The 20,394-nt window shown below is 40.5% G+C and overlaps 1 protein-coding gene across 2 annotated transcripts; it reads left to right on the forward strand.

Annotated features, from left to right (window-relative positions):
- Positions 1–1,468: 1,468 nt before the first annotated feature.
- On the forward strand, positions 1,469–16,967 carry LOC139757489 (uncharacterized). 2 transcript variants are annotated; one of them, XM_071678001.1, is made up of 4 exons: positions 1,469–1,624; positions 9,493–9,683; positions 14,714–14,854; positions 16,899–16,967. In XM_071678001.1, exons 2-4 carry the CDS (start codon positions 9,540–9,542, stop codon positions 16,950–16,952), a joined length of 339 nt encoding a protein of 112 aa, XP_071534102.1. In that variant the 5' UTR covers positions 1,469–1,624; positions 9,493–9,539; the 3' UTR covers positions 16,953–16,967. The 2 variants fall into 2 exon arrangements, with proteins under 2 accessions (XP_071534102.1, XP_071534103.1); XM_071678002.1 differs by lacking the exon at positions 1,469–1,624 and adding an exon at positions 1,670–1,803.
- Positions 16,968–20,394: the final 3,427 nt, after the last annotated feature.

The raw sequence follows: 20,394 nt of genomic DNA on the forward strand, positions 1-20,394 counted from the left end.
TGTGGATGAGAGAGCTTGGGAAGTGAGTCAGTTGTTGTTCGCTGATGATACTGCGCTGGTGGCTGATTCATGTGAGAAACTGCAGAAGCTGGTGACTGAGTTTGGTAAAGTGTGTGAAAGAAGAAAGTTAAGAGTAAATGTGAATAAGAGCAAGGTTATTAGGTACAGTAGGGTTGAGGGTCAAGGCATTTGGGAGGTAAGTTTGAATGGAGAAAAACTGGAGGAAGTAAAGTGTTTTAGATATCTGGGAGTGGATCTGGCAGCAGATGGAACCATGGAAGCGGAAGTGAATCATAGGGTGGGGGAGGGGGCGAAAATCCTGGGAGCCTTGAAAAATGTGTGGAAGTCGAGAACATTATCTCGGAAAGCAAAAATGGGTATGTTTGAAGGAATAGTGGTTCCAACGATGTTGTATGGTTGCGAGGCGTGGGCTATGGATAGAGTTGTGCGCAGGAGGGTGGATGTGCTGGAAATGGGATGTTTGAGGACAATGTGTGGTGTGAGGTGGTTTGATCGAGTAAGTAATGTAAGGGTAAGAGAGATGTGTGGAAATAAAAAGAGTGTGGTTGAGAGAGCAGAAGAGGGTGTTTTGAAATGGTTTGGGCACATGGAGAGAATGAGTGAGGAAAGATTGACCAAGAGGATATATGTGTCGGAGGTGGAGGGAACGAGGAGAAGTGGGTGACCAAATTGGAGGTGGAAAGATGGAGTGAAAAAGATTTTGTGTGATCGGGGCCTGAACATGCAGGAGGGTGAAAGGAGGGCAATGGTTAGAGTGAATTGGATCGATGTGGTATACCGGGGTTGACGTGCTGTCATTGGATTTGAATCAGGGCATGTGAAGCGTCTGGGGTGAACCATGGAAAGTTCTGTGGGGCCTGGATGTGGAAAGGGAGCTGTGGTTTCGGGCATTATTGCATGACTGCTAGAGACTGAGTGTGAACGAATGGGGCCTTTGTTGTCTTTTCCTAGTGCTACCTCGCACACTTGAGGGGGGAAAGGGATGGTATTCCATGTGTGGCGAGGTGGCGACGGGAATGAATAAAGGCAGACAGTGTGAATTGTGTGCATGGGTATATATGTATGTGTCTGTGTGTGTATATATATGTGTACATTGAGATGTATAGGTATGTATATTTGCGTGTGTGGACGTGTATGTATATACATTGTGTATGGGGGTGGGTTGGGCCTTTTCTTTCGTCTGTTTCCTTGCGCTACCTCGCAAACGCGGGAGACAGCGACAAAGCAAAAAGAAAAAAAAAAAATATATATATATATATATATATATATATATATATATATATATATATATATATATATATATATATATATATTCAGTATGTTTAGAAAAAACAAGGTTATCTTTTACTTGTATTCAATTTTTTTTTCATTTGTACAGAAAAGTTCGAAATCTTTAAAGCCTTCTTGCAAATACCGGTTTAAATGTCCCGCTATAATCTTCCTTCGAGTTTCAGCGCAAGTGTAAACAGTAATCAGCTGACGAGTAGTTTACTAGCAAGCCTTTAATATTCTGAAATACTTTTCGTAGTCGTATCGCACCTCCATTGTATTACTTTTACTTACTTTTGTGTGATTCTATCAGCATAGTGATGCTGCTGTTATGGTGAGTGAAGATTTGGCATTATTTCTTAGAGAACAAGATATGTTTTGGCTAACGGGGTGAGCCAGTAAATGATATAGTCGGATCATTCTCGGCTGTGTTCTATGATTTGTATTGCTGTGTGAAACTTTTTTGAGTTGGTGGATACTTGACAGAAGTTTCAGTTGGTGGTTTGATATAGGGTAAGTTGGTGTTATAATGAAATGTAAGGATATGTTGACTGAATGTATCGTAAATTTGGTATTTATTGATGAAAAATGCATCTTTTTTATATAGTTTAGTCCTTTATGATAGAGTGAGGATGGATTTGATAATGGTAGGGTTAGTTAGGATTGGTGGAACGTTGTTTAGTGTCTATGTATAAAGGCAAGTGGGACAAAGATAGATGATCGAATTGCAGTGGTATAAGTTTGTTGAGTGGGGTTGGTAATTTGTACAATCATTCCCTTATTTTCTCTTTCCATCCTTTTCCTCTTTTCTTTTTGAAAAACTACTTCATGATTCCAAACAGTAACAGGCCTTAGGTAAAAATGCTAGTGATCATTTACAAACCTCCCTCCCTACCACCATGCTGTAACACCATAGGGTTTGGCAGGCTACTGTATGGTTGTTAAGTCCCAGTAAATGAGCATATCCTGCACCCTTGTGCTTTTATGATTACTTAAAGGGGTAAATTTTACAAATGAACCCATTTGGGAGGGTAAAATTATGTTTTTGCCTTCAGCTGAGCAAGTGCTGTGAGATGGTCATGGGGTTCTACTTATTATTTTTTTTTGTCATACTTAATCGCTGTTTCTCGCATCAGCGAGGAAGTGCAAGGAAACAGGCGAAGAATGGCCCAACCACTTGTATACACATATATATATTATAAATGCCCATACATGCACATATACATACATATACATTTCAGTGTATACATACATATACATACACAGACATATACATATATACACATGTACATATTCATACTTGCTACCTTCATCCATTCCCATCACCACCCTGCCACACAGGAAACAGCGTTCCCCCCCCTTTTTGTCAATCTTTCCTCACTCATTCTCTCCATGTGTCCAAACCATTTCAACACACCCTCTTCAGCTCTCTCGACTACACTCTTTATTACCACTCATCCCTCTTACCCTTTCATTTCTTACTCGATCAAACCACCTCACACCACTTGTTGTCCTCAAAAGTTACATTTCCAACACATCCATCCTCCTCCACACAACCCTATCAATAGCCCATGTCTTGCAACCATATAACATTGTTGGAACCACTATTTCTTCGATCATACCCATTTTTGCTCTTCAAGATAAAGTTCTTGCCTTCCATACATTCTTCAATGCATCCAGAACCTTCACCCCCTCCCCCACCCTGTGACTCGCTTCCGCTTCCATGGTTCCATCCACTGCTAAGTCCACTCCCATATATCTAAAACACTTCACTTCCCCAGTTTTCCTCCATTCAAACATACCTCCCAAGTATCATGCCCCTCAACTCTGCTGAACCTAATAACTTTGCTGTTATTCACATTTGCTATCAAATTTCTCATGTCACACACTTTACCAAACTCAGTCACCAACGTCTGCAGTTTCTCACCCGAATCAGCCACCAGTGCTGTATCATCAGCAAACAATGGCTGACTCACTTCCCAAGCCCTGTCACCCACAAGAGACTGCACACTTGCCCCTCTTTCCAAAACTTTTGCGTTCACTTCCCTAACCACCATATCCATAAACAGATTAAACAGCCATGGAGACGTCAAGCACTTCTGTCGCAAACCAACATTCACTGGGAACCAGTCGCTTTCCTCTCTTCCTACTCATACACATGCTTTACATCCTTAGTAAAAGCTCTTCACTGCTTCTAGCAACTTACCTCCCTTATCATATACTCTTAAAACCTTTCACAAAGCAGCTCTGTCAACCCTATCATTTGCCTTTTCCAGATCCATAAATGCTACATACAAATCGATCTGTTTTTCTGAATATTTCTCACATACATTCTTCAAAGCAAACACCTGATCCACACATACTCTACCACTTCTGAAACCGTACTGCTCTTCTCCAACCTGATGCTCTATACATGCCTTTACCCTCTCAATCAATACCCTCCCATATGATTTCCCAGGAATACTCAACAAACTTATGCCTCTGTAATTTGAACACTCACCTTTATCCCACTTGCCTTTGTACAATGGGTCTATGCATGCGTTCTGCCAATCCTCAGGCACTTCACCATGATCCATACATACATGGAATGTCCTTACCGACCAATCATCAACACAGTCACCATCTTTTTAAATGAATTCCACTGCAGTACCATCCAAACCCGCTGCCTTGCTGGCTTTCTTCTTCCGCAAAGCTTTCACTGCCTCTTCTCTATTTACCAAGCCATTCTCCCTGACCCTCTCACTTTGCACACCACCTCAACCAAAACACCCTTTATCTGCCACTCTATCATTAAACACATTAAACAAACCTTCAAAATACTCACTTCATCACTACTTGTTATTAACTCCCAATTTGTACCCTTCACCAGTGTACCCATTTGTTCTCTTATTTTAATGACTTTATTTGCCTCCTTCCAAAACATCTTTTTTTAGTTATTTATTTTACTTTGTCACTGTGTCCCGCATTTGCGAGGTAGCGCAAGGAAACAGACGAAAGAATGGCCAAACCCACCCACACACACATGTATATACATACATGTCCACACATGCAAATATAAATACCTATACATTTTACCATACACATATAAATACACACACAGACATATACATATATGCACCTGTACATAATTCATTTCTTTCGTCTGTTTCTTTGCGCTACCTCGCAAACGCGGGAGACAGCGACAAAGTATAAAAAAAAAAAAAAAAAAAAAACATAATTCATACTGTCTGCCTTTATTCATTCCCATTGCCACTCCGCCACACATGATATAACAACCCCCTCACCCCGCATGTGCACAAGATAGCACTAGGAAAAGACAACAAAGGCCACATTCGTTCACACTCAATCTCTAGCTGTCATGTAATAATGCACCGAAACCACTGCTCCCTTTCCACATCCAGGCCCCACAGAACCTTCCATGGTTTACCCCAGACGCTTCACATGCCCTGGTTCAATCCATTGACAGCACGTCAACCCCTGTATACCACATCGTTCCAATTCACTCTATTCTTTGCACGCCTTTCACCCTCCTGCATGTTCAGGCCCCGATCACTCAAAATCTTTTTCACTCCATCTTTCCACCTCCAATTTGGTCTCCCACTTCGCCTCGTTCCCTCCACCTCTGACACATATATCCTCGTGGTCAATCTTTCCTCACTCATTCTTTCCATGTGACCAAACCATTTCGAAACACCCTCTTCTGCTCTCTCAACCACACTCTTTTTATTACCACACAACTCTCTTACCCTATTATTACTTACTCGATCAAACCACCTCACACCACATATTGTCATTAAACATCTCATTTCCAGCACATCCACCCTCCTCTGCACAACTCTATCTATAGCCCAACCCTCACAACCACATAACATTGTTGGAACCACTATTCCTTCAAACATACCCATTTTTGCTTTCTGAGATAATGTTCTCGACTTCCACACATTCTTCAACGTTCCCAGAACTTTCTCCCCCTCCCCCACCCTGTGATTCACTTCTACTTCCATGGTTCCATCTGCTGCCTAATCCACTCCCAGATCTCTAAAACACTTCACTTCCTCCAATTTTTCTCCGTTCAAACTTACCTCCCAGTTGACTTGTCCCTCAACCCTACTGTACCTATTAACCTTGCTCTTATTCACATTTACTCTCGGCTTTCTTCTGTCACACACCTACACCAAACTCTGTCACCAGCTTCTGCAGTTTCTCACATGAATTAACCACCAGCGCTGTATCATCAGCGAACAGCAACTGACTTCCCAAGCTCTCTCATCCACAACAGACTGCATATTTGCCCCTCTTTCCAAAACTCTTGCATTCACCTCCCTAACAACCCCATCCATAAACAAATTAAACAACCATGGAGACATCACACACCCCTGCCATACCCCTGCAGTAAACCAACATTCACTGAGAACCAATCACTTTCCTCTCTTCCTACACGTACACTTGCCTTATATCCTTGATAAAAACTTTTCACTGCTTCTAACAACTTGCCTCCCACACCATATATTCTTAATACCTTCCACAGAACATCTCTATCAACTCTATCATATGCCTTCTCCAGATTCATAGATGCTACATGTAAATCCATTTGCTTTTCTAAGTATTTCTCACATACATTCTTCAAGGCAAACACCTGATCCACACCTCCTCTACCACTTCTGAAACCACACTGCTCTTCCCCAATCTGATGCTCTGTACATGCCTTCACCCTCTCATTCAATACCCTCCCATATCATTTCCCAGGAATACTCAACAAACTTATACCTCTGTAATTTGAACACTCACTTTTACCCCCTTTGCCTTTGTACAATGGCACTATGCAAGCATTCTGCCAATCCTCAGGCACCTCACCTTGAGTCATACATACATTAAATAACCTTATCAACCAGTCAACAATACAGTCACCCCCTTTTTTAGTAAATTCCACTGCAATACCATCCAAACCCGCTGCCTTGCCGGCTTTCATCTTCCGCAAAGCTCTTACTACCTCTTATGTGTTTACCAAATCATACTCCCTAACCCTCTCCCTCTGCACACCACCTTGACCAAAACACCCTGTATCTGCCACTCTATCATCAAACACATTCAACAAACCCTCAAAATACTCACTCCATCTCCTTCTCACATTACCACTACTTGTTATCACCTCCCCATTAGCCCCCTTCACTGATGTTCCCATTTGTTCCCTTGTCTTACGCACTTTATTTACCTCCTTCCTAAACATCTTTTTTATTCTCCCTAAAATTTAATGATACTCCCTCATCCCAACTCTCATTTGCCCTCTTTTTCATCTCTGGCACCTTTCTCTTGACCTCCTGCCTCTTTCTTTTATACATCTCCCACTCATTTGCATTATTTTCCTTCAAAAATTGTCCAAATGCCTCTCTCTTCTCTTTCACTGATAATCTTACTTCTTCATCCCACGACTCACTACCCTTTCTGATCTGCCCACCTCCCACGCTTCTAATGCACAAGCATCTTTTGCGCAAGCCATCACTGCTTCCCTAAATACATCCCATTCCTCCCCCACTCCCCTTACCTCCTTTGTTCTCACCTTTCTCCATTCTGTACTTAGTCTCTCCTGGTACTTCCTCACATAAGTCTCCTTCCCAAGCTCACTTACTCTCACCAGTCTCTTCACCCCAACACTCTCTCTTGTTTTCTGAAAACCTCTGCAAATCTTCACCTTCGCCTCCACAAGATAATGATCAGACATTCCTCCAGTTGCACCTCTCAGCACATTAACATCCAAAAGTCTCTCTTTCGCACGCCTATCAATTAACATGTAATCCAATAATGCTCTCTGTCCATCTCTCCTACTTACATATGTATACTTTTGTATATCTCTCTTTTTAAAGCAGGTATTCCCAATCACCAGTCCTTTTTCAGCACATAAATCTACAAGCTCTTCACCATTTTCATTTACAACACTGAACACCCCATGTATGCCAATTATTCCCTCAACTGCCACATTACTCACCTTTGCATTCAAATCACCCATCACTATAACCCGATCTCTTGCATCAAAACTACTAGCACACTCACTCAGCTGCTTCCAAAACACTTGCCTCTCATGATCTTTCTTCTCATGCCTAGGTGTATATGCTCCAATAATCACCCATCTCTCTACATCCACTTTCAGTTTTACCCATATCAATCTAGAGTTTACTTTCTTACAATCTATCTCATACTCCCACCAATCCTGTTTCAGGAGTAGTGCTACTCCTTCCCTTGCTCTTGTCGTCTCACTAACCCCTGACTTTACTCCCAAGACATTCCCAAACCACTCTTCTCCTTTACCCTTGAGCTTGATTTCACTCAGAGCCAAAACCTCCAGGTTCCTCTCCTCAAACATACTACTTATCTATCCTTTTTTCTCATCTTGGTTACATCCACACACATTTAGACACCCCCAATTTGAGCCTTCGAGGAGGATGAGTACTCCCCGCGTGACTCCTTCTTCTGTTTCCCCTTTTAGAAAGTTAAGATACAAGGAGGGGAGGGTTTCTAGCTCCCCGGTCCCATCCCCTTTAGTCGCCTTCTATGACACGTGAGGAATGCATGGGAAGTATTCGTTCTCCCCCTATCCCTAGGGAGAAAACATCTTTTTATTCTCTTTAAAATTTAATGATACTCTCTCTCCCCAACCCTCTTTTGCTCTCTTTTTCACCTCTTGCACCTTTCTCTTGACCTCCTGGCGCTTTCATTCATACATCTCCCAGTCATTTGCACTATTTACCTGCAAAAATCATCCAAACACCCCTCTCTCTTCTCTTTCACTAACAATCTTACTTCTTCATCCCACCACTCGCTACCCTTTCTAATCTGCTTACCTCCCACCTTTCTCATGCCATATGCATCTTTTGCGCAAGCTATCACAGCTTCCCTAAATACATCCCATTCCTCCCCCACTCCCCATATGTCATTTGCTCTCTCCTTTTGCCATTCTACACTCAATCTCTCCTTTCAAGTCTCCTTTCCAAGCTCACTTACTCTCACCACTCTCTTCTATCTAACATTCTCTCTTCTTTTCTGAAAACCTTTACAAACCTTCACCTTTGCCTCCACAAGATAGTGATGAGACATCCCTCCAGCTGCCCCTCTCAGAACATTTACATCAAAAAGTCTCTCTTTTACACCCCTATCAATTAACACGTAATCAAATAATGCCCTTTAACCTTTAACCATTTCTCCTACTCTCATATGTATACTTATGTATATCTCTCCTTTTAAACCAGGTATTCCCAATCACCAGTACTTTTTCAGCACACAGGTCCACAAGCTCTTCACTATTTCCATTTGAAACACTGAAACCCCCATGTACACCATTATACCCTCAACTGCCACATTACTCACCTTCACATTCAAATCACCCATCACTATAACCCAGTCTCGTACATCAAAGCTGCTAACACACTCACTCAGCTGCTCCCAAAACACTTGCCTCTCAATATCTGATTATAACCAGGCGTATGGCTTCTATTTATGGTAGAGAAACAGTTTGTCATCCTTTAAAGTACACATGTTTTGTGAGGCAGAAAAATTTTATTACTTTCATCTTTTTTTGGGTGATTTATATGATGAAAGGCTTTTAGTAAAGTTAATCCATATGACATTGTCCATCCATGAATCATATGATCTTGTCTTTCATTGTTTTTCAAATTAATAATCTCTCGTTACCTTTTTCAGTCTTCCATGAAATTTACCATCAGCTATACAGAGTGAATGTTTTTTATTTTTCTTGTCTTTATTCTCATTTTAAGGTGTGCCCTAGATTCGTTACAGCAGAAGTTCCTCTGAGTTGTGAATTTTGGATATGGAAGGAAATTAAGACACTTTTTCTTCATGTTACAAATTTGGAATACATGCAAGTCTTTTTCACTGAACAGACATTAGTTCTTTTTCTGAATTGGGTGGTATTGGTGACCTAACTGTGATTAAAGTGAGAGTTGATATTCTAAAAGTTAGATAAGAGCTGAATAGAACAGGTTACATGACTATGAACTAATAAGTTTGTTAATAGAAATGATATATTAATGTAAAGACATCATATTTCAGATTTTATTTTGCAAATTAGTGTTTGAAACAAACATGTATGGATATATGTGTGTGCTGACAATATGCTTTTATTAGCCTAGATAGAATATATGCCCATGGTTAAGTGTTTTATTGAATTGTATTGAAATGTTTTTCAAACAGGGGCTAAGGGAAAGGACAAGATCTTTGCAACTAATGACAAGAGTGCCATGTTTGCTCGTCTCTCAAATATGTTTGGTGCAAATGATAATGATGACCAGGGTCATGGTTCCCCCTTTCGAAAACCTGGCTCCCGGAGTGGCAGCCAAGGAAATGGAACACCAGTGCACACCCCTAATACCTCTCAGTGCCAGGTAAGTTCCATGTGTATGTATTACTTATTTTGTTCCCACAGTAATACTAGAAAGACTATTGCAAAATATTCAGTGGGCATTGTGATTAATACATAATTGTGCTCATTTAGTCATACAAAGTCTTATCTTGTACATATTCTAATGTCATCTGTGCAGGTAGGAAGCAGAGATGTCTGTGCCGGAATTGAAAAGATTGAATTAACGAATTCATAAGGTTTATTAATGTTCCTGTTGATGGTACTAGAGAAATACCAGCTTTTTTTGCACAGTGATGGAATTTTGAGGAAAACAGGAGAGGATGTACATGGTTAAGTCCAATGTTTGATTAACTCTTTGTTCAGTGTAAATGCTTGTGAAACTTAGTCAGATGTGAAACCCTGGTGCAGTTTGTATCACTCATCATGGCTTAAGGGCATGTGTGATATTTCCTAGTATTAAAGTTTACACATGCACTTGCACACATACAAGATGGCACATTACTAACCATACATGCCTGAGACTGTTCCTTATTTTGGTTTATATACAGCATAAGATTAACATCTAGAAGTCATCATTGTGCAAAAAAGCACCCCTAAGCATCAGACATCTACATTGAATCATGAAATTGTGGCTCAGGGAGCAGCATTTATCTTCATCACATTAGGTAAAATGTCACTTCCAGCCCAAGCTTGGCCGTAACATAAACAAACACTGCCAAAAAATTGAAAATGTCTCAAACTTGAGGCTCAAATTTAGGACATTTAGTCGGAGAGGGTGGAAAAAGAGCTGGTGAATGAAAAAGAAAGAAGAGAAAATAGGGGAATAACCAAGATATCAAAAGAAGTATTTGTTATCCTATCTGACATTGTCAATATGATAACAGAGGCTGTGGCCACAGCAGTGTGTAATGGTGTTGAGATACATTATTGACAGACTGTTAAGCACCAAATTATCTTTTGAATAGATATGATAATGACAAGCTGGAACACTATACTTGCAGGGATAAGTTGCATATTTTTGGCATTGCAGAGGGGGAAAACAAGAATGAGGAAATTTTGAGAGCAAAACTGAATAAACTCACTGCCGATATGGGTGTCACAATTAAGCCTGATGATATTTCAGTTCCAAATGATTTAGGAAAGTCAAGAGGCAGCAGTAGGCCAGTGATTTTGTGTTTTTGGCACAGAAAGAAGAATGAAATAATGAACATGAAAAAAGAACTGAATAAGAAGGATTGGAAGGTTTTTATCAGTAAAGATTTAACACCATTGAGGGCTGCAGTGCTGAAAGTAACAATAGAACTAGAGATTGTAAAGAATGCAATAACAAAGGATAGAAGAATAGTAACCTGTCTCTTTAACAGGATTCCTGTGGTGTAACATTTAGCATTCTTGACCATGATACATTCACAGGCCACCAAGGGTCGAGCATAGTAACCTATCTCACTAACAGGATTCCTGTAGTGTAACAGTTAGCATTATTGACCATGATGCATTCACAGTCCACCAAGGGTTGAGCACATAGGTTCAAATCCTGGTTATGGCAGTCAGTCCACAGTCAACCCAGCAGTTCATCTACCCCTCATCTGCTCTCTCAACCACACTCTTTTTATTACCACACATCTCTCTTACCCTTTCATTACTTACTCGATCAAACCATCTCGCACCACATCTTGTCCTCAGACATTTCATTTCCAACACATTCCCCCTCCTCCGCACAACCCTACCTATAGCCCATGCCTCGCAACCATTTAACATTGTTGGAACCACTATTCCTTCAAACACCCATTTTTGCTCTCTGAGATAATGTTCTTTCCTTTCACACATTCTTCAATGCTCCCAGAACCTTCGCCCCCTCCCTCACCCTGTGACTCACTTCCACTTCCATGGTTCCATCTGCTACTAAATCCACTCCCTGATATCTAAAACACTTCACTTCCTCCAGTTTTACTCCATTCAAACTTACCTCCGCTTAAACTTGTCCCTCAACTCTACTAAACCTAATAACCTTGCTCTTATTCACATTTACTCTCAGCTTTCTTTTTTCAGTCACCAGCTTCTGCAGTTTCTCACCTGAATCAGCCACCAACGTTGTATCATCGGTGAACAACAACTGACTCGCGTTAGCGAGGTAGCGCAAGGAAACAGATGAAAAAATGGCCCAACCCACATACACATGTATATACATAAACGCCGACACACGCACATATACATGCTTAAACATTTCAACATATACATGCCTATACATACGCAGACATATACATATACACACATATACATCTACATATACATCTACATACATGCCTCATCCATTCCTGTCATCACCTCACCACACATGAAGCAGCACCCTCCCTCCCCCTGCACGTGCATGAGGTAGCGCTAGGAAAAGAAAACAAAGGCTACATTCGTTCACACTCATTCTCTAGCTGTCATGTGTAATGCACCAAAATCAAAGCTCCCTTTCCATATCCAGGTCCCACAAAATTTTCCATGGTTTACCCCAGACGCCTCACATGCCCAGGTTCAATCCATTGACAGCACATTGACGCTGGTATACCTCATCGTTCCTATTCACTTTATTCCTTGCATGCCTTTTACCCTCCTGTATGTTCAGGCCCTAATTGCTCAAAATCTTTTTCACTCCATCATTCCACCTCCAGTTTGGTCTCCCACTTCTCCTCGTTCCCTCTACCTCTGACACATATATCCTCTTTGTCAATGTTTCCTCACTCATTCTCTCCATGTGACCAAACCATTTCAGCACACCCTCTTCTACTTTCTTAACCACATTCTTTTCATTACCACACATCTCTCTCACCCTTTCATTACTTACTGAATCAAATCACCTCTCACCACATGTTGTCCCCAAACATTTCATTTCCAACACATCCACCCTTCTCTGCACAACCCTATCTATAGCCCATGCCTCACAACCATATAACATAGTTGGAACCACTATTCCTTCAAACATACCCATTTTTGCTCTCTGAGATAACGTTCTAGCCTTCCACACATTCTTCAAAGCTCCCAGAACCTTTGCCCTCTCCCCCACCCTGAGACTACTTCTGCTTCCAGGTTCCATCCAATGCTAACTTCACTCCCAGATATCTAAAACACTTCACTTCCTCTAGTTTTTCTCCATTCAAACTTGCCTCCCAATTAACTTGTCCCTCAACCCTACTGAACTTAATAACTTTGCTCTCATTCGCATTCACTCTCAGCCTTCTTTCTTTTTTCGCACACTTTACCAAACTCAGTCACCAACTTCTGCAGTTCCTCACCTGAATCAGCCACCAGCACTTTATCATCAGCGAACAACAACTGAATCATTTCCCAAGCTCTCATCCACAACGGACTGCATACTTACCCCTCTCTCCAAAACTCTTGCATTCACCTCCCGTACCACCCCTTCCATAAGCAAATTAAACAACCATGGAGACATCATGCTCCCCTGCCGCAAACCGAGATTCACTGGGAACCTGTCACTTTCCTCTCTTCCTACTTGTACACTTGCCTTACGTGCTTGGTAAAAACCTTTCACTGCTTCTAGCAACTTACCTCCCACACACATGTATTCTTGATGCCTTCTACAAAGCTTCCCTATCAACCCTATCATATGCCTTCTCCAGATCCATAAATGCTACATACAAATCCATGTGTTTTTCTAAGTATTTCTTACATACATTCTTCAAAACAAACACCTGATCCACACATACACTTATGCACAAACACAAACATACATATATACACATGCACATATTCGTATTTGCTTGCCTTCGTCCATTCCTGGTGCCACCCCGCCCCACAGGAAACAGTATTGCCTCCCCCTGCATCAGTGAAGTAGTGCCAGGAAAACAGACAAAAAAAAGGCCATATTCGTTCATACTCAGTCTCTAGCTGTCATGTGAAATGCATTGAAGCCACAGCTCCCTGTCCACATCCAGGCCCAACAAATTGTATATATAGCATTAATGGGATGGCCTAGATTAGGGCCTCAGCTGTCTGTACCATCTCAGCTAATGTAAATGAAAAAAATGCGGCTAGCAAATTATGATGGTTTATTTTTTATTTTACATATGAGTTAATGAACCATGGCCTGTTGTAGATTATAGTTATCATAGCAACCTCTCTAACATGTTTTTGAAAATGCCAAATTTAAATCTATGAAAGGCTTGTCTCACAGAAAGGGGAGACCAATGAAAGCTGTAACCCATACAGAAATGGTTGATGCACCCAAGACTTTAGTTTGTGTTTGCCCTTCCACCATGTGACTAACCTCACCTATAATGGTTCCATCCATTGCCATGATCACTCTACTTGCTCTAGGTTCTCCCCACTTAAACTCATACCAACCTGTCTCACCCCCTTTTTGTACTTCATTACCATACTACAGTATTGTTCAAACTTTCTCCTTTCATGCACTGTCATGAATCAGCTCCAGGAGTTCTTGGAGTCTGCCACCAGAGCTGTATGATATGCAAACAGCATTTTCTTTATCTTCCATATATATAACTTGGTTATTAGAAGCCATGGTTCATTATTTCTTATCATGGATAAGATGTGCTATTAAATCCTACCTTTTACACCAGAAACGTTTTTGTATCACCTCTGATAAAAGAAGCAACTGTAAAACAAATGCATTCATAAAGGTTTTGATAGATGACAGCACTGAACAGTTGCAAAAGCTGTTGATTACTGTACTTGTGGTATATACCATAAGAGTTACTAGGAGTGAGATATAATGGGGATCTAGGTGGTATTAATTAGAGAGGTTGGTCAGGCAAGTACTTTATATTTCTTTGTACTGTGTGCTGAAAGCCATGGTTTGTTGCCTGAGTAAGTTGACAAATCCCAATTTTGGTGTTGATGGTGAACTTCTTTATCAGCATAGATGCATCCCAAAATAAAGGTTATACTGTTACCGATTTAGAGTTGGACATCAAGTTTGGGTAAAGGAGGTGCACAGGACTGTCAGGAGCCAATGAACAAAGCTAATAGGTGTGAATAAATGTCATTAGTAGAGCATTCACAGGCACTTCATTATTTTTTCAGATTGACAACTCTGGAAGTGTATTAGAAAAAATAGCAAGTCTTTATGCAGAGCGGCTGATGAGTGACATTGTTTTAGTGGTGGGACAACGAGAGTTCCCTGCTCACCGCCTTATCCTGTGTGCCTCATCTGATGTCTTTCAGGTAGGTTTAGGGTGTTTGTTTTATACATGTATGTCCTTGTCTGCTGTGCATCTTATCTTTTAGTTTTGGGTCAATATAGTATTTATGTATGTGTCACTGATACTCATATTTGTGTGAGGGCCCTGGTGTTATTCAGGACCTCTTTTTTAAAGGCTCCTGCAGCCCTAGGCTGCACTACTTCCAGTAGCAGGAAGATGTAAACTCTCTTGAAGTTGGAAGTTCTTCAGCAAGACTGTACTTGCAGTGATACAGTCTTTCTAAAGATAACTTTTCACTCAGTGATTTTTTCATACTTGATTGCCATTTCCCTCTTTAGTGAGGTAACACCAGGGACAGATGAAGAGAGGCTGGATCCATTTACATCCATTCTGTATATGTCATGAGTAATGCACCGAAACCATGGCTACCTATCCATAAACAAGTCCTACAGACCTTTCCGTGCTTTATCCAGGTACTTCACATGCCTCGGTTCATTCCATTAAGAGCATGTTATTCCCAGTATACATCATGTTTCTACTAATTCAATCTATCCTGTGCATGCTTTTTGCCCTCCTGCATGATCTTTATCTCTCCGTTTAGCTTGTTCCTTTCACTTTTGACACATATATCCTCTTTGTCCACCTTTCCTCACTCATTCTCTCCATGTGTCCAGACCATTTCAGCATACCCTCTTCAGCTCTTAACCACACACTTTTTATCACACTTCTTTCTAACCCTTTCATTTCCGGCAAATCCTCCTCCGCACAGCCTTATCAATAGCCCATGCCTTTCATCCCTTTAATATTGTTGGGACTACTATACCTTCAGACACACTCATTTTTTCCATCCTTGATAATGTTCTCTCTTTCCACATGTTCTTCAGCACTCCCAGAACCTTTGTCCCCTCAGTCTATCATATGCCTCACTTCCACTTCCTTAGTTTCATTAGCTGTCATGTCCATTTTCAGGTATCTAAAACTTTCACTTTTTGCAAGTTTTCTCCCTTCAGACTCACTCTTCCTCTAACTTGTCTCTCAACTTCCTCCTTTCACATACTCTTCTAAACTCAGTCCTCAGCTTCAGCAGTTTCTCACCCACCACCTCATCCCCCACAGATTGCATTCTAACCCCTCTCTCTCCAAGACTCTCACATTTACTTCCCTCACCAACCCATTCTTAAACAAATTGATTTACCTTGGTGACATCACACACCCCTACACAGACCAACCTTCACTTGGAACCATTCACCCTCTAATCCTACTCATGGACATGCCTTACACCCTTGATGAAGATTTGACACTACCTCTAGAAGCTTTCCTCTCAAACCTCATAATCTTGAGGCCGTCATAAGTCATCTCTATCAACCCTATCATATGCTTTCTTCAGATCCATAAATGCCACATACAAATCCATTTGTTTTCCTAAGCGTGTCTCACACATTCTTTAAAGCAAACACCTGATCCACACATCCTCTACCACCTCTGAAACAACGTTTCTCCTCCCCATTCTGATACTTGGCACATGTCTTCACCCTCTCAATCAATACCTCCCATACAGCTTACCAGTCACATTCAACATACTTATACCTCTGTAGTTTGAACAGTCATCTTTATCCCCCTTCCCTTTAACAGCGACACTTTTCATGCGTTCTGCCAATCCTCAGGTACCTCACCAAGATCCATACATACACTGAAAATTCTTACCAGTCAGTCAACAATATAGTCAATTGCAGTACCATCCACTCCTTCCACCATGCCACATTTCATCTTACATAAGGCTCTCACCACCTCTAATATCTTCACCAAACCACTCTCCATGACTTTCTCACTTCACATACCACCCTGACCCAAGCACCCTACATCTGCCACCTTATCACCAAACACACTTAGCAGTCCTTCAAAATACTCACTCCATCTCTTCACTTTATCACTACCTGTTACTATTTTCCATTTTGCCCCTTCACCAATGTTCCTATTTGTTCTATGTTATTTTTTTTGTGTGCATTATTAACCTACTTCCAAAACATCTTATTCTCACCCCAACTCTTATTTGCCCTCTTTTTCAGTCCCTGCACCTTCTTGACCTCCTGCCACTTTCTCTTTGCACTCCATCCTTGTAAGTACCACCAAATGCCTCTTTTTTTTTTTTGTCATTTTTTCAACATTAATTCTTGATTCCATCACTCATTACCCTTTCTAACCTGCCACCTCCCACCTTTTGCATGCCACATACATCTGTCACACATGCCGCCCTGCTTCTCTAGATACCTCCCATTTCTCCCATTTCCCTTGCTTAATTTACTCTCACCTTTAGTCATTTAATATTCAATCTACCCAAGTATTCCTTCAGACAAGTCTCTTCCAAGCTCACTTATGCCCACCACTCTCTTCTCACTGACATTGATCACATGGTTCCATGGATGAGTTATCCACATGTATTCTGCTTATCCACATCAGTGCTGTTGACTATAAAGAAATTTGGTTTTACCCATATTTACCTGTATGCCGCATGAAGCACAAAAATTATTAAGTTTTGTAATTTTAGTAATCATGGCTCTCCTTGAAGTAGATAACAGCACTGTTATCCATAATGACCAGTACATGCAGCCAGACTAGGAAACCATCCATCCCAAAATTTTGTATACTTAATCTGATCATGTCATTCATGTACAGGACAAACAACAGGCAGGAAGTAGGGGAGCCCTGTTGCACACATATGGATATTGTGACTAATGTAGTGCCTGCAATACAATTAGTAACTTTATAGATAGATAGATAGATAAATGTATATTGACCACAGTTTACAAAGATAATATATATGATAAACATATAACTAAAAAACAAGAGCATTAGCTCCAGTGTACAAAAATACACAACCATAGTCCAACAAAAGGTCTAAAAAATTTTTGCATGGTAAACATAAAATCAATGAGTAGGCTTGGCTGAGTACATTATTTGTATGTACATAGAATATCATGGGCAATCTTACAGGCAACATCATTATCATATTTCAAAAATGAATGATTTATGGAATTCGTATCAAATTTTGAGTATTAGAACAGGCCTCAACCACATGTTTCTCGGTCTGTTCACAACACATACACATACACACAGCTGCTCCTCCACCAGCAAATGACCCTGCCCTCACCTGTTCCACTTTCCTGTCTCAATAGCCAAATTTTGGCCACACTCCCTTAGCCTTGTAAAAGACATTCTAAATGAATCATTCACTGCATGCTTTCTGGTGTATATATCATGAACTGTAGAATGTGAATTTATATCCTTATAAACATTGCATCTTGATGTGTCTGAATTCACCATTGAATTATTACATTTCCTACTGACAAAGACTAATTAAGAACATTATTGTCAAAGATATTCCTGACAGTTCTTCCAACAACAGTATTACAAGAAATAACATTTAATAGCAAACACCAGTGGATCATCATTCATATCTCTCCTATCAGACCACATTCTGTGAAAAAACTTGTTTTCTGTACTTTAATGAATCAGGTTGTTCTTGTCACTCCTAACAATTCTTTAATGGCCCAGTTGTATAACTTGATTACAGGTTTAATATCATCTACCCATGATTCACACCCATACAGTAAAGATGACTTAAGAGCTGCTTCAAACACACAACATTTAACAATACGGTACATCATTGTTCTTCTCAACAAATGACACAATTTGTTCCTTACTTGTTCTCAAACTGCTGTAGACACTAGCCCATCACATGTAAATGGTGAACCTAAATATATATAACTCCTACACTGTTAAACCACTAAGCCTTTCACCGGGAGTGCCTCACAGCCACCATTAATTACAAAAAATATTTTTTTGTCAGGGTCTATCCTCATACCAAGCTTTTTAATCAATCCTGTTGTTGTTAGTAGTACTATATCATCTATCAGCATTGATATATGTAACCATTCTAAAAAACTCTCAGGTTGACATTTATATTTCAGACTTCTTATAAACAGATTAATGAATGATATGCAGAGAACACACATGGCCTCAGTAACAAAGAACATTGCCATTCCACAGCCCAATTTTTTTCTTAATGAAAAAATAGCACATTCTGCTGCATGTTATTGTAGGTTTAAGAAAAGTCTAGAAATGTTATAAATTATTTAAATTTCTTCTTCCTCTCCACATCAGATAGTAGTCATAGCTCTACACTATGTTTAGGACATCCCTAACTGCCTGACTGCCAAGCTGCTCATGAAATGGTTGGAACTGTTTGCTCAGCCTATTTAATACCATATCTTATATATCTGACAGTGCTGTTTACAGTGCTTATGCCTCTAAAATTGGTCACAAATGTATGAGACCCTTGCTTGAAAATGATAAATAGTTTATCTGTCTCCCAGGACGATGGATGTGTAGTTAACATGAACACATAAGTAAAGAACATAGTGACAGCTAGTACCCATGAGGCAGGTACTACTTTGAATACACTAGGCAGCATACCTTTGTGGCTACATGCCTTGTTACTATTGAGCCTCATGATTTGGTCCGACACCTCATACAGAGTTATAGTGTTCTTCAGCACTTGTATGTACCCATCACTGCTATAGTATATCAAGATCAGGTTCTTGCACACCAGGAGCAAGGTCGGGTTCTTGCACACCAAAAAGGTTAAGAATTTCTTCAAATTGTTATTCAAATTCTTGACTTGGTGATGTAATGATGTGTGTAGGGGCATGGCTGACCTCACTGTGCCAGTTGATGGCATGCCATAAATGAGCATCATCATTGGTTTGGAGAAAGTGCTTACATCTGTCCAGGGAAGTGTCAGGGTCTGGGTTTCATGTATGTGTCCTGCTTGTGCACTCACAGCCTTACAACATTGTGTTGCACACCTCAGTCACACTGGGATGCAAGGATAGATCACTCTGTGGTAACATTTATAGAAATTTATAGGGTCTATAGTGTCATATTTAATTGGCTCTATAACTAACCTCCTTGTGATTTGGATATGGAGCACAGTGTGATACCCAAGTGAGATGCATGGAAGGCGAAGTTCTCTTGGCTTGTAGATGAAATTTGTAGGGATACTGCTATGATCTGAGGGCAAGCCTAGATCATGATTAGCATGGTAATCTCTTGCATGTCTAACAATATTTGGCAACACAATGCACATATCAAACTCAGACACCCATTCCCTGCCCTGGTAGTAGGTCATCTTACTGGGAAGGTGCTGTAAACTTGACTTGAGATTATTCAGCACCAACATTCTCTCCTCCACACATAAGCCAAATATGACACTCACATTTTCCTTCAGTATTTGGACTTGATCTGGAGTATATTGGGAAATGAAAAATCCACCAAATCCAGGCTAAATGGCAACTCACACAACACATTGCCAAAGCATGTATTCAAGTCCCCCAGCACCATGCATCCACCACTGTCCTCACTCATTTTGACTTTCTCTTGCACACTACTTAATGACACATAACTAAAATATAGCATAATCCAAATAGTATACCAGGAACACATTTAAGCTTGAACTTATATTGATTTCCAATTCAATGATATTTGACTCAAATGTTGCTTAAA

This window comes from Panulirus ornatus, chromosome 27 (assembly GCF_036320965.1).
Source record: "Panulirus ornatus isolate Po-2019 chromosome 27, ASM3632096v1, whole genome shotgun sequence".
Classification (NCBI taxonomy): Eukaryota; Metazoa; Arthropoda; class Malacostraca; order Decapoda; family Palinuridae; genus Panulirus; species Panulirus ornatus.

Excerpts from the sequence above, each read along its gene's own strand:
- LOC139757489 (XM_071678001.1), top strand. The coding sequence starts at position 9,540 with ATGTTTGCTCGTCTCTCAAATATGTTTGGTGCAAATGATAATGATGAC. Across the intron at positions 9,684-14,713 it reads CTAATACCTCTCAGTGCCAG|ATTGACAACTCTGGAAGTGT; the intron begins GTAAGTTCCATG and ends TTATTTTTTCAG. Across the intron at positions 14,855-16,898 it reads CCTCATCTGATGTCTTTCAG|TCCCTGCACCTTCTTGACCT; the intron begins GTAGGTTTAGGG and ends CCTCTTTTTCAG.